The sequence below is a fragment of the Bos javanicus genome, chromosome 3 (genome assembly GCF_032452875.1).
Source record: "Bos javanicus breed banteng chromosome 3, ARS-OSU_banteng_1.0, whole genome shotgun sequence".
NCBI lineage: Eukaryota > Metazoa > Chordata > Mammalia > Artiodactyla > Bovidae > Bos > Bos javanicus.
The window spans coordinates 93,975,377-93,990,697 of record NC_083870.1 but is presented as its reverse complement, the minus strand read 5'-3'; the positions used below and the strand labels follow the sequence as shown (position 1 = coordinate 93,990,697).

Below are 15,321 nucleotides of genomic sequence, written 5' to 3'. Positions count from 1 at the left end.
GCTTTATTCCCTAGAGAGCCAGTTGTTAAACATTTACCAGCATACCACTACTAACAGGCAACTCAAACTTAACATGTCCAAAACTGAACTTTTGATTTCCCATTCCAAACCAGTTGTCCCTGCAGAATGATGATGTTTTCATTTCAATTAATAGCAACTTCACCCTTCCAGTGCCTCTGACCAAAAACTTTAAAATCATCCTTGACTCTTTTGTTCCTCTCAAACCTTACATCCAACCTGTCAAGAAATCCTTTTGCCTCTACTTTCAAAATACGTTCAGAATCTGGACTACATCCCCCTGCTTCTGCTGCCATCACTTTGGTCTAAGACTCTGTGTTGCCCCCCTCCCCTCTTGGATGACTGCAGTAGCCTTCTGACTAGTCTCTTTATTTCAATACTGCAGTCAGACTGATTCTGTTAAAATAGAAATGTCATTCCTGTGCTTAAAACTCTTCAATGGCTTCCCACCTCACTCAGATTCCAAGCCTATGTCTTTATAGTGGCTATTAAGTCTCTGCCCCACTCCCATCCCATTACCTCTCTAACCCCATGCCCTGTTATTCCTCCCCTCCCTCACTCCACTGCAGCTACACTAGCCTCCTTGCTGTTTTCCAAACACATCATTTCCTGCCTGAAAGCCTTTTATTGTTTTCTCTACCTGGAATGTTACTTTTCTTCAAGTTTTCTCTTTTGTTTGCTCTCTTTTTTCCAATCTTTGCCCAAACCACTTTTCCAGTGAGGATTCCTGATCTTTGAAATAACGTTGCCATCCCTTCCCACCACCACCATATTCTCTATCCCTCTCTCTTGCTTGTCACCATCTAATGTACTGTATGTTCCATATTATAAATTTTAATTATTATCCTTTCCTGCCCCCATTAGAATGTAAGTTCAAGAATTTTTTAATCTGTTTTATTAACTACTATATTCCTGGCCATGAAATTAATGTCTTGTACATAGTAGGTATTCAACAACTTGTTGAACAAACAAAACATTAATAAGTATTCTGGGCTGTGCTATGCTAAGTCACTTAGTCATATCTGACTCTTTTCGACCCCATGGATGGGGCCCACCAGGCTCCTCTGTCCATGGGGATTCTCCAGGTAAGAATACTGGAGTGGGTTTCCATGCCCTCCTCCAGGGGAACCTTCCCAACCCAGGGATCAAACCCAGGACTCCTGCATTGCAGATGGATTCTTTACCAGCTGAGCTACCAGGGAAACCCAGTAAGTATTCTAAATACCCATAAAAAGCCTCTTTGAGCTTATTATAGGAAAGAGGAGTATGGGGGATCCAGGATTGAGTCCTCTACTCCTCCAGATGCTCAGCTGAGAGTAAGGGTACATTTGTCTGTGCCTGGAGGTCTCATGTTTGTGTCAATGGACTACCTAGAAACAGCTGTGCTCTTTCAGAAACACCAAAAATTTATATAGTGGACTGAAAATAAAATGATAAAATATATGCATGTGTGCTAAGTTGCTTCAGTCATGTCTGACTCTTTGCAACTCTATGGACTGTAGCCTGCCAGGCTCTTCTGTCCATGGAATTCTCCAGGCAAGAGTGGGTTGCCTTGCCTTCCTCCAGGGGACCTTCCTAACCCAGGGTGCCATGCCCTCCTCCAGGGGATCTTCCCAACCCAGGGATCAAACCCACATCTCTTATGTCTCCTGCAAGGGCAGGCAGATTCTTTACGACTAGCACCAGCTGGGAAACCTGACAAAATATATACTGTTGGCTAAAATCAACATTTTTTAGATTTTATAGATTCCAGTATAGACAAGTAGTAAAAGTCACCGGAACATTTAAGAAAAATGAGTATTTACTGAATAGCCAGCTTGTGCCAGGGGGGCACAAAGATGATCCGGGTATGATGGGGTGATAGACCATGGAAACAGACAACTACACAATATTATCATCAGCTCACTAACAGGAAAATGTCCTAAGTACAAAGGCAACAGAGAGGACAGGATGATTAAGTGCAGTCACAGAGGAGGATGTTATCTGAGCTGGGTTCTAAAGCATGAACAGGAAGGAGGGAAATGCCCAGTGAGAAATTTACAAGCAAAATTTACAAATTCACTACAATTTTTCCCCTCTCTGCTTACTAGAAATGCCTAGGTATCTGGATTGTAACAGGGAATAGGTTGGCCAAGCTTGCAAAACTCCCAAGTTTTGTGGGGCATAATTTGAGAACTCCTGGTGATTGGGACATGCAAGGAAAGGCTGAGTGAAAGGGACAGATGGCAGGAAGTGAGACCAAAAGATTCACAAGCGCAGGGCAGAGAAGAGGGGACCATTTTGTTCCACAGGACCCATCACAGCCTCAAGACTCCCACAAGACATGGGGAAGGAGGAGTATGAAGGCAGGAGTACATTATTTTTGCCTTGGCCCTTGCCTAGAGCAGCCGTTTTCCTATTCTCCACACCTCCTTAAAATGTCTGCTTCTGAAGAGAGAAGCTGCCCTGGTGTACAGAAAGAGCTCATGTTCTGAATCTGAAGGCCCGGGTTTGAGTCCTATCAACTGTATAACCTTATGCCCAGCTTCAAAACCTTTGCTAGCCATACTCTAGAGCATGAAGTCCAAGCTCCTTGGCTTGGCTCTCAAGACTCTTCTTCTTCTGGCCCTTGATGACCCCTCCAGCCTCATCTATCGCTTACCCCTTCTCACCTAACAGCCAAGTACTTCTTCTGGATTCTGTGTCTTCACAGACAGTTACCTCGGTTGACATCTTTCCCCTCCTCCTTCCCAAGCTGGAGAATTCCCATTCCTTTTTGAAGACACGATCCTGGTGTTAACCACCTGCAGGAGGCTTTCCCTGGTGGCTAGGTTAGCGATGGTCTCAAAACCCCAGAATTTCCTCTATTGCAGCATGTGGAGCACATCTGCTCTTGCCCCTTCCTATCCAGAGGGCTCTTTCTGCAACATAGGACTCACCGGCTCTCCCCTGCTTAAAAAAAAAAAAAAAGAAGCAGCAGCAGCTTAGGGGAATTCCCTAGCAGATCAGTGGTTAGGGCTCTTCGGCTTTCACTGCTGAGCTCTCGGGTTCAGTCCCTGGTCAGGGAACAAAAAATACCAAAACCCACGGGGCCTGAGAAAAAGAAGCTTTATTTCTTGGCTTAAGTATCATAATCTTCTCTGTGGCCTGTCGGGACTGTGCGACCTCAGGCCTACCTGCCTCTCTGTCTTTTCTTCTTATCCTTTGCATGAAAGGCACCTACAGCAGTACCTGCTATAGAACCAGAAGAAGCATTTGTTGAATGACTGTAGAAGTGCTTAGTCCATATCGCATTACATGAAAGCTCTAGTTTTCTCCCACCAGCCCGTGAGCCCCTGGAGAGTGTCAGCATCCAGGACCATGCTTGGCACTTAGTGGGGCACCATAAGGGTTTTCCAAGTTTGGGAGACACTGTGACATGCTTCCCAGAAGCCCCATCAGGGAAGATTTGGAACACCAGCTGTTGGGAATGCTGTCAGTGAAGAGTCTTTAACTGCCAGCCACGCACCACAGACACCTTGGCTCCTGTCAGACCTCTTCCCAGATGGCCCCACACCCCATGAGAGATGAAGGCAGGGATATAAAGGCCTGGTCTGGTCATCTTCGCTCACCGGGGGACAACTCTGACGGGCCATTCTAGCTCCAGAGCCCCTGCGGGGTCAGCCATGACTGTCCTTGAGCCTGCATGGAGCTCTGGGCTTCTGCCGACTCCGCTTCCTTGCCTCCCTCCACAGGTGTTCATCCCAAGGGCACTCCCCCACAAACACCCTGAACTGCAAATCTCCATCTCAGAATCTGCTTCCCAGGAATCCAACCTGAAATTGGCCCTCTGTCTTGTCTTCTTTCAGAGAAGACAATGGCACCCCACTCCAGTACTCTTGCCAGGAAAATCCCATGGATGGAGGAGCCTGGTAGGCTGCAGTCCATAGGGCCGTGACAAGTTGGACACAACTGAGCGACTTCACTTTCACTTTTCACTTTCATGCATTGGAGAAGGAAATGGCAACCCACTCCAGTGTTCTTGTCTGGAGAATCCCAGGGACAGGGGTCGCACAGAGTCAGACACGTCTGAAGCGACTTAGCAGCAGCAGCAGCAGCTTGTCTTCTTTGTCCCATCACTTTTAGGGAATATTCATTCATCCACCCAAAGTTCACAGACACCATTCAAAACGTTTCACATCCATTTTTCTATTGCTATCATCCTGTCCTGTCTAGGTGGGTCAGGAAGGGAACGGATGAAAAATTGGGGCCCAGAAAGGTGAAGCGACCAGCCAAAGGGCACTAATCAGAAGGGGAGCTCCCAGATGAAGTTTTTCCACTCCCTTTCCCTGCATCCTGGAACAAGAGGAAACCTCATTGAAACGAATTCGGATCTCAGTGGTCAGAACCCTGAAACCACGGCCCTGGGGTCGGGGAAGGGGCGCGGAGCCCAGCACTCCTGCAGTACAGATGGGGAGACCGAGGTCCAGAGCCCGGCGCTCCACCGCCCGCGGGGAAGAAGGGGGCGCGTCCTGCCTGGAGGGCCGCGTGGCGCCGGGGCCGCCCCCTCCTGCCTCCCGCCCCCGCTGCGCCCGTGCCCCCTGCCCTGCCTCTGCCCTCGCCACGCCGCCTGCTGCGGAGCGAGTCATGGTGGCGGCACGGGCGGCGGCGTGGCTGCTCCTGGCTGCGGCGGCCTGCGCGCCGCGGGAGCAGGACTTCTACGACTTCAAGGCCGTCAACATCCGGGGCAAGTTGGTGTCGCTGGAGAAGTACCGAGGCTCGGTGAGTGTCCGCCCGCCGGGCCTCGGCGCCGCCCCGCCGGACCCTGGCCCGGGAGCCGGGCGCCCAGGACCCTGCCGGATGGGGCTCCGTGGGGCTCGGGTCGTTCGGTCACCCAGCCCTGGCTCCCCGCCCCCACCCGGCATCCCCCCCGGGCGTGGCGCCCCCAGATCCTCGGCCGGGTCTGTCCCATGACTACGTGGCACGGCCCGGCGTGCGCGGTGAAACCCGAAACTCTCGCTGCTCGCGCCGATTTCCCTCCCAGCGCTTTTGGGCAGCGGGGCGCAGCCTGTCACGCACAGGTTTAAAAATTAACAGTAGCAGCCTTTGTCTCTCCCATCCCCAGTTTCCGCGACCGGAACAAAGGGAGTTGGCTATATTAAGTGCATTGAGAACACTGTGGAAATGAAAGCTCGGTGCGGAGGAAGTTATCACTTCAGATGCACCGGGACCTTACACATCGTCTTTTAGAGCAGCGGTCCCCAACCTTTTTAGCACCAGGGACTGGTTTCATTAATGACAATTTTTTCAGAGGGTGGGGAGGGTGGGGTGGTTTCAGGATGATTCAAATGCATTACATTTATTGTGAACTTTATTTCTATTATTATTACATCAGCTCCACCTCAGGTCATCAGGCAATAGAGCCCAGAGGAGAGTACAGAGTTTAGAGTACTCTCTAAAACTTGGAGAGCCCAGTTTTGGAGAGTACACTAAGACCCAGAGATGGAGGGTCACACAGCGCTAGAAAGCAGGGAGCCTGGAGGAGAACCACTCACCCATCCGTGGTCTCCTCTAGGCAAACTTTTAAGATGGCAGCTCAGATTGAGATGGAAGAGTCATCCAGTCTAATTACTACCTCCTTACAGAGGGGGCATCTCAGCTCGGAGAGGGCTTGAGAGAGGAATTGTGCCTGGGTGAGTCTTTGAAACAAGAGTGAGTTTTAGCAAAACCGAGAAGAGCATTTCAGGCAAAGAGAACTGTCAGTGCCAAGTGGAGGTCACTCAGTCGGTCTCTTTGCCACCCCATGGACTGTAGCCTGCCAGGTTTCTTTGCCGGTGGAATTCTCTAGGCCAGAATACTGGAGTGGGTAGTCATTCCCTTTTCCAGGGGATTGTCCCAGCCCAGGGATTGAACCCAGGTCTCTTGCATTGCAGGCGGATTCTTTACCATCTAAGCCACCAGGGAAGCAAGGCTCAGAAATAAACAGCAAGAAGGGTGATGAGGGGTAGTGAAGTCCTCAAGCCGTTGTGCTTGAAGGAATATAAAGCATCTGCTGAAAGATGAGGCTGAAGAGGGTAGGGAGTGATCAAAAGGAGCCTTAAACACTTTATTCAGAGACCTAAATGTTTCACTGTGTGAAACAAAGAGCCCTCCAAGTTCATTTCTCAAGGTAGACTTGGGGCTGTGTGTGGAAAGGATAAGGAGTTGGTCTCTAATGGACAGGTAGGCCCAGCCTCCAGGTTTGGATGAACCACACAAGAAAATGGCTGTTAGCAATCTTCCAAGAGCAAGGCCATCTTCAATGAAAAAAGTACTCTCTACCCCTTGAAATTCTCAATTATACTGGGAGTCCTGGGGACAGTAGCCCTTGTCCAGGTTCCCCCCCTCCCCAAGGTATTGTGAGGTTCAAATGACGTGCAGTGTGGAAACCCTTGGTAGAGTGCCATGTACTTGTGTTTCTTGGGCCCCAGCAGAAATCTCATCCAGGACTCAGGGAAACAGCCAGTCAGAGCAGGACCCATTCCCACTCGGGCCTTCCCTTCCCTCTAGTGCAGCTCATCAGAGAGAGCCCCAGGTTTAACACTTGACCAGCTCTGCTACTCATTAACTCATTTATTATTGACCACCTACTATATACTAAGTACCATGCCAGCCCTGAGGGTACAGGGGATGCAACGGTGAACAAAGTGGCCAAGTTTCAATTTAAATAGAGCTTATATGAGGTCGAGAGGAGACAGACAAGAAAAGAACAGAGATACGAACAATGTAATTTCTAATAGTAAAAGGTACTAAGGCAAAAAGAGACACAGACTGTTTGTTTTTAGAAGTAATAAGGCATCCAGGATGTGAGGAACAGAAATCCTGGAAAAAAATTACCCAGAAAGTGGTTCCAGAATTCTGAATGTTTTCATCCTCTAGGTCATTGGTAAATCCTAAAAAGCATTGGAGTGAGAGGCCTAGAATTCAATCAGAAAGAAATTTAAAAACAAAAACAAAAAATCCAGAAAGTCACCCAGCTGCTAAGAGGTAGAGTTAGAATTTGAGGCCAGGCAATCCAGTTCCCAGAGCCCATGTCTTAATCTCCAGCTTTAGAGGGAAACCAGGAACAGTCAGGCCAGGAAGCTGTAAATGATACTATGAATTAACCCAAGTTTGCTCTGATCCTTTGGCAGTATGGTCAGTCCTTCACCTGCAAACAGCTACTGGCTCATTATGTATATTTTACTACAGGTTTTTTTGTTGTTGTTTTTTAATTAGGAAAAAAAAAAAAACACTGGCTTCCTTACTGCCTGCCGCAGGGAGACATAGCCATACGTGCCCTGGAGACATAGCCATGGGCAAAGTTGAATGGCTTGTGTCCTCAGGCACAAACTGGGAGACAGTCCTTTAGACCAGTGTGGAGTGTAGATGAGTGCATGACACTCAGGAATTCCCTGGCCTATGCTGTGAGGTTATGTACGTGTAGGCCTGAGTGTAGTGTATGTGTGCTGCTTAGTCGCTCAGTCATGTCTGACTCTTTGCAGCCCCATGGACTGTAGCCTGCCAGGCTCTTCTGTCCAAGGGGGTTTTCCAGGCAAGAATATACTGGAGTGGGTTGCCATGCCCTCCTCCTGGGGATCTTCCCAGTCCAGGGATCACACCCAGGTTTCCCGCTTCGTAGGCGGATTCTTTACCATCTGAGCCACTAGGGAAACCCCCCCAGTGTGAATGGTTTATTTATTTTGCATACACCTATGAGTTTGCATCTGTACTTATATATGTATATATATAAATTAACTGTGTGTATTTGGGTGTATCTGTGTTTTCGAAATTCCCAGGTGGTTCAGTAGTCAAAAACCTGCCTGCCAGTGCTGGAGACAGGTTCAATCCCTGAGTTGGAAAGATCCCCTGGAAGAGGAAATGGCAACTCACTCCAGTATTCTTGCCTGGGAAAGTCCCATGGACAGAGGAGCCTGGTGGGCTATAGTCTGTGGGGTCACAAAGAATTGGACATGACTGAGCACATAGGCATGTCTGTGTTTTGGTCACTTTAAAGATAAGCTTTTTGGATTCAGGCATGGAAATAGAAGTAGGATTTCCCTCTTTCTAAAAGTATGGGCAGACACACAAGATGTAGGTTATACAAGCATTAATGCTCTCAGCGCCCAGGGATCCAGCAGAGAAGAAAGAGGAAGACCTCCACCTAGTGAAGGGAGCTAAAGGGGTCTCACAATATGGCATATGATGACAAAATGGCCACAGGCTGGGGCCCCAAGAAATGGGTGAGGGAGTTACAGCTCAATGGTTCTCAGCATCCAGCCCAGTGGTTCTCAGCTGGTGGTGATCTTTCTCCCCAGGGGACTTTCAGGAATGTCTGGGGGAGACTTTTTGATTAGTAAGACTAGGCGGCTAGTGGGTAGAGGCCAAGGATATGGCTAAACATTCTATAGTGAACAGGGCAGCTACCTCACAACACAGATTACCCAGCCCCAAATGTCAGTAGTGCTGAGGTTTAGAAACCCTGCCCAGCCTGAGCATGTCTAGTGCCCTGAGCTGCCCCTGGCTCTCTATGGAGCCAACTGGTATAATCCTTCCACTTGTATTAAAAGGTGGCCAGATTGATAGGACTTGGCTGCCCAGATACAGGGTAAGATTTTAAATCCTGCAATAATATGTAACCAGAAGCTGAAAAATATAGCACATTGGTGCCAAAATTGTAATTGCAGTCATATAATCGAGTTCCATCAGCCAGCTTTATATTTATCACCTGAAGGCAATGAATAAATGTGTTATAAGGCAATTATTATTTAAAGGTTAGTCTAGTGACAGAAGGAAGTGGTGTTTTTTTTGCTGGAAGGAGAAGGGCAAAAAAGGATTGCCCTGAGGTTCGTGAGATCCTTTTATCAGGAAAACCATGTCTGTCTATGTACCCATTGCATAGGCGATCATTTATATGTGCACATTTACTCATTCACTCAGCACATACATTCTAAGACTTTTCCATGTTTCAGCCCCAGGGAAGTGAACGTAGCTCCTGCCCTCAGCAGGTTCACATTCTAGAAGGGAGACCAACAGGTATATAGAATAGAATGATGACTCCAGTATAGAATGATGACTGCTAGTTGACTGAGCCAGAAATTAAAGCCAGGTCTGCCTTCTTTGTCTCCTGTATCACCTCCTGATGGGAGTTCGCCAGTATGTGTGCCTCTCTCTGTGATGGTGTTCTTTCTGTGTTTGTGGGCATGAGTAGTGAGTGCTAAAGTATCTTTGTGTCCTAGGCCATAGGCAGACCCACTGATGTCTATTGTGTGCTTATTCTGAGTGTTTATGTTTCTGTAAGCCCCTGCATGTCTGATTTCATTTGTGCCTGTGTGTATGTGTTTGTGTATATGTGAGGGCATCATTTACATGTGTATACGTTGTGTTCCTGCATATATGAGAGAATGCTTTCGTTGTTGAGGGGCCACACATGTGGGCATGTCAGAGCGTGTGCCTCTTCTCTGGGTTGTGTATGTGTTTGGGTTTTGTCTTTGCTGCCCAGGTGTCCCTGGTGGTGAACGTGGCTAGCGAGTGCGGCTTCACAGACCAGCACTATCGGGCCCTGCAGCAGCTGCAGCGGGACCTGGGGCCCCACCACTTCAATGTGCTTGCCTTCCCCTGCAACCAGTTTGGCCAGCAGGAGCCCGACAGCAACAAGGAGATCGAGAGCTTTGCCCGCCGCACATACAGTGTCTCTTTCCCCATGTTTAGCAAGATTGCAGTCACCGGCACTGGTGCCCACCCTGCCTTCAAGTACCTGACTGGTGAGTCCCCCAGCTGGCTGGGCAGCAGAAGCCACTGGCTGGCTGGGTGACCTGGGGCCCCTTCTAGATGCCCGCAGCTGGGTTGATGGTCTATTCTAGCACAAATCTTTGAGGATGAACTGAAGAATATTCCTGCCTAAGAGTATCTCCACCCTTAATGCCTTGCAGTTTCCCCCAGAGTCATTCTGCAGGCCTGTCTCCGCTCCTGTTACCATCCACAGGGGCTCCTAGAAGGAAACTGCACTCTCAGATTTTAGCTTCAAACAAGGGACACCACATTCCTGGAGAAGGCTGACAGGTATCTCCTATCCTGAGTTAGAGGCAGTCAGTCTGTAGACCACAGGAGGTAAACCTTCTAAGCTAAAATACCAGCTCTTGGGAATTCCCTGGCAGTCCAGTGGTTAGGACTCAGCACTTCTACTACCTTCCAGGGCTTGGGTTCAGTGCCTTGTCAGGGAGCTGAGCTCTCTCAAGCTGTCAGGCATGGCAAAAAAAAAAAAAAAGCCCCAAAATAACAAAAAAAAGAAAAGATCTTGGTATTTGAGAAACAGATCCCTTCCCAGAAGCCTGAGAACCACAAAATGGGGTCATTAGCCAATCTTGTCATTAAGTCCTGTTTCCTTTCTCAGGCTTTTCCCTTCCTTTGGGGGCTCCATTCTTACCTTCTCCCACCTCCCACTCCATGCTTCTGGTTGCTTTCATATCCCTCACTGCCCTCCCCCAGAACCCATTTACCTGGAAGAGTAAATGACAAACAGCAGTGTTGCAAACCAAAGGTCCCTTCTTGAGGCAATTTGAATTTTGCTCTGTGGGTCAGTCCTAATATTTCCCACCCCCCACCCCCCCATGTGTTTTTATTAGTTCCTTCCCAGTTCCCATAGTTATAGATCAAACCTGGCCATGTTTTAGAAGCACCTGGGGAGCTCTTTAAAATACATTAGCCTGAGACCTACTGAAGCAGGACCCAAGAATCTGTTTAATTATAAGCCCCCGCTCCACCACCACCACCATGATTCAGATGCAACCAGTCCAAGGACTAACATATGGGAACCATTAAGATTAAATCAGGGACTTCCCTGGTGGTTCAGTGGTTAAGACTTCCCTTTCCAGTGCAGGGAGTGCTAGTTCGATCCCTGGTGGGAGAAGCTAAAAGTCCACATGCCTCGTGGCCAAAAAAACAAAACATGAAACAGTGTTATAATAAATTAAATAAAATACTCCTAAAAAAAGGATTAAATCAGAGAGTAGGTTACAGACTATGCAGTAGTTTGAGGTCATTAAAACTTTTTGGTTTTTTGTGGCCACACCATGCAGCACGCGGAATCCTAGTTCCCCAACCAGGGATTGAACCCATGCCCCCAGTAGTGAAAGCAGAATCTTAACCACTAGACTGCCAGGGAAGTCTCTGAGATCATTAATAAAGGAAGATCAGATATTGCCTTATCAGGCACTTGACAGAATTCTAAAGCAATGGTTCTTGACCTAGGCACCACATTGGAATCTCCTGGAAAACTTTTAGAGAATATTGATGCCTGAGTCTTACCCCCAGGGATTCTTCCTTAAGTAGTCTGTGGGTATGGACTGGACATCAGGACCTTTAAAAGTTCTGCAGTTCATTCTAACTAATAGAACCAGTGCTTCAGGGGAGAGATGGATACCGCTAATGGAATTCCAGGAGACGGGACACAGAGAAGCACACTTTGCTCTCCTTCATTTTCTCTAGAGACTTCTGGGAAGGAGCCTACCTGGAACTTCTGGAAGTACCTGGTGGCCCCAGATGGAAAGGTGATAGGAGCTTGGGACCCAACTGTGTCGGTGGAGGAAATCAGGCCCCAGATTACAGCGCTTGTGAGGAAACTCATCCTGAAGAAGCGAGAAGACTTATAACCACTTTCCCTCCTTACCCCCATCCCCTCCCCTGACCGTGCATGAGTGACCAAAGCAGACTGAAATGGTGCTACAAAGGGAGAGACCACTGACTCTCCTCCACTCTTGTCCCCCCACCCCATCACTCCTACTGGGGGAAAATTCTAGTAGCTTGATTATTTGAATCTTAGAGCAACCTCTAGGAACTCCTGACCAGTGAGAGTTCTTGACCAATGACTCACCAGCCGATAAGAACCTCTAGCCCGTGAGAATGTGTGGCAAATAGAAGCATTTCAAGCAATAATCTCCTACCTATAAAGCAGGGCCAATTCCTACCTCACAGGGCTGTTGTGAGGATGAGGAAGAAAAGCCTATGAAAGTGCCAAGGGCAGTGCCAGCTAACCAGGAGGCATTCAATAAATGGTTTTTGCGTATGTACCAAAAAATAAGTTGTGATCAATAAAAACTTGAACTCAACATGAATTTAGAGCCATGAGAATCCAGGCCAAACATTTGTAGCTGTTACTGTTTTCATGTGTTTTTTTTTTTTATTACAAAAGTAATACAATTCATTGTAAAATAATACAAGATGATACAAAATAAAAAATGAAAGTATCTCCCTCATTTTCTGTACTCTTGGTCCCTGGAGGTAAACTTTTAGCAATTTGGTACAAAGTCTTCTCAAACTTATTTTAATCAAACCAATCATTATTGCCTGATAAGAAATTCACTGACCAAAAACACACTTCAATTACAGGCAAAGAATATGAATAGGTAATTCACTGAAATATAGAGATGGATAATGAAGATATGAAAAGATGTTCAGCTTCATTCAAGTTGGAAAGATTTTGTTAAATGATAATACCTGCTGTTGGTAAGGATGTGGGAAAATCGGCATTCACATAAGCTGTTGGCGGGACAAACTGGTACAGGGTTTTAGAGGATGAGTTGTCAGTATCTTTTAAAACAAAATGTCTACACGCTTTGCTCCATCATTTCTCCTTTGAAAAGACTCCCAAACAGTGCAAATATGTATGCACATTGTTCATTATAGTGAAAACTTTATGCAACCTTGTGTCCATCAGTATGGTTTTATAGCAAATTATGACACAAAACCAAATGATCCACTAGTACAGTTGTTCAGATAAATTAATTTCTGTGCTGAAAGTTGTCCAAAAGTGAAAAAAGGCAAGTTATAATGAACACATGCATGCACACAAAACATCCAGCATAAACAAGAATAATATTTGTATTAAAAATGTCAATGTTAAGCGTGAGAGAGAGGGAGGGAGGGATGTAGACAAAACTGTTAATTGTTGTTGCCTGTGAGGGCATGGGGTGGGATAACAGGAGTCATTCGCTTTCTTTGTTAGGTATTTTTTTAATGTTTACATTTTGTATGTAAAATATGTATTTCACTTTTATATAAATCTGAAAAAGAGGTATCTAAAAACTGAGGTGATGAGCAAAGTCACTGATCTATAATTTATTGACCAATGAGGATTTTATATCCACTTCTTCCAAAGTCACTCTTCTAGAAGCAGGAGACTCAGATTCAAGTTCTGGTTGTACCCTTGACTCACAGACTGAGCAAATGGTTCCTTCTGCTGTCTTCCATTTTCCCATTGGACAGAGAAAGGGTTGATCTGTGCTCACAATCCTCAAAGCCTACTTTAATATTCCTTCCCCAAAGCTCCTAGAGTAAATGAAGGCTTTCTGTGGGCTGACCACAAACCACCCTGTGGTGGCCTCCAGCCTGTCCTTGCACACTGTTCCCATGCTCTGGCTTGCCACGTGATCATTTCTGTAGAGACACGGGCACACACACACACACACATACACAGGGAAACCCAGCTGTCACAGAAATGTTTGTGATGAACATCTCAGAACCACATTCTCAATGGACATCTCTGACCTCACCCTGCTTGACCTGTCAGCCACATCTGACGTTGCTGACTGCACTGCTCCTCTCCCTGACACATTCTCTTCCCTCAGCTTTCCTGCCCCTGCCTTCTCTTGGTTTCCCCCATCTCTCCCAGTGCACCTTCCTTCTGGGTATTTGTTGGTAACTCTTCCTCCACTGCCCACTCTTTCCTGTTGGTCTTCCTTGGGCTTCTAGGCTGGTCTCTTTCTCACTTCATATGCTCTGCCACAGCCATCTCATTTTTTCTCAAGATCTTGACCACCATCCACACCCTGATGATACCTAAATCTCTTCTTTGTATCTACGCTGGACTCATATCCACTTGCCTGTTGGGGCATGACCAGAGACACCTCAATTCAGTGTCTCCAGAACTAAGCTCATCACCTCTCCCTGACACACCTCTCTCCCTTCACAGCCTTCACAAACCCCTTAAGCCCTTCCTTTCACACATCACTCACTTGCTCATTTACCACAGTCTCATTCTTTATGTAACTGCCTTCCCTTCTCTCCTCAGCACAGTGCTTGGCCCTTAGCAGGTTAAACTTAATTGTATGGGAAGCATTTTGAGCACTGGCTCCATTCCATCTCTGCCTAGACCCTATCTGGAAAACCACAGATGAGCCAACAGTTTCCCACAGAAGTTTAGAGTCCAGCTGGGGATTTTGCAGTCCCTACTAGACCTCAATAACCTCAGATATGCAGATGACACCACCCTTATGGCAGAAAGTGAAGAGGAACTAAAAAGTCTCTTGATGAAGGTGAAAGTGGAGAGTGAAAAAGTTGGCTTAAAGCTCAACATTCAGAAAACGAAGATCATGGCATCTGGTCCCATCACTTCATGGGAAATAGATGGGGAAACAGTGGAAACAGTGTCAAACTTCATTTTTCTGGGCTCCAAAATCACTGCAGATGGTGACTGCAGCCATGAAATTAAAAGACGCTTACCCCTTGGAAGGAAAGTTATGACCAACCTAGATAGCATATTCAAAAGCAGAGACATTACTTTGCCAACAAAGGTCCGTCTAGTCAAGGCTATGGTTTTTCCAGTGGTCATGTATGGATGTGAAAGTTGGACTGTGAAGAAGGCTGAGCGCCGGAGAATTGATGCTTTTGAACTGTGGTGTTGGAGAAGACTCTTGAGAGTCCCTTGGACTGCAAGGAGATCCAACCAGTCCATTCTGAAGGAGATCAGCCCTGGGATTTCTTTGGAAGGAATGATACTAAAGCTGAAACTCCAGTACTTTGGCCACCTCATGCGAAGAGTTGACTCATTGGAAAAGACTCTGATGCTGGGAGGGATTGGGGGCAGGAGGAGAAGGGGACGACAGAGGATGAGATGGCTGGATGGCATCACTGACTCGATGGACGTGAGTCTGAGTGAACTCCGGGAGTTGGTGATGGACAGGGAGGCCTGGCGTGCTGTGATTCATGGGGTCGCAAAGAGTCGGACACGACTGAGCGACTGATCTGATCTGATCTGATCTGACTAGACCTTCATTCCTAGGTTTTGTCAGCTTTCTGCTGTTCCCAAGCCCCCTCCAATGGGCAAGGGTTCCCCTAGGGAAAATCTCACTTTAAGTTAACAACTGTTACCTCAGTCATTGGTTAAGCAATATCTGCTAACAACTTAGTTTTAAATTAATTCCTTGGTTATCAGCTAACACTTACATAGTTAATATTTGATTTTCTACTAATGCCTTCATTATCTTCTAACACTTTACTTGTAAGCCAAATACTGTATTTATTAGGTTATATCTTAGCACTTCACAGTTT

At 46.9% G+C, this 15,321-nt stretch overlaps 1 protein-coding gene across 1 annotated transcript; it reads left to right on the top strand.

The window, feature by feature from the left end:
• The first annotated feature begins 4,559 nt into the window (after positions 1-4,559).
• Positions 4,560-12,248, top strand: GPX7 (glutathione peroxidase 7). The gene is made up of 3 exons (XM_061411953.1): positions 4,560-4,758; positions 9,497-9,758; positions 11,482-12,248. The coding sequence occupies exons 1-3, from the start codon at positions 4,624-4,626 to the stop codon at positions 11,643-11,645; spliced, it is 561 nt and encodes a 186-aa protein (XP_061267937.1). The 5' UTR covers positions 4,560-4,623; the 3' UTR covers positions 11,646-12,248.
• Positions 12,249-15,321: the final 3,073 nt, after the last annotated feature.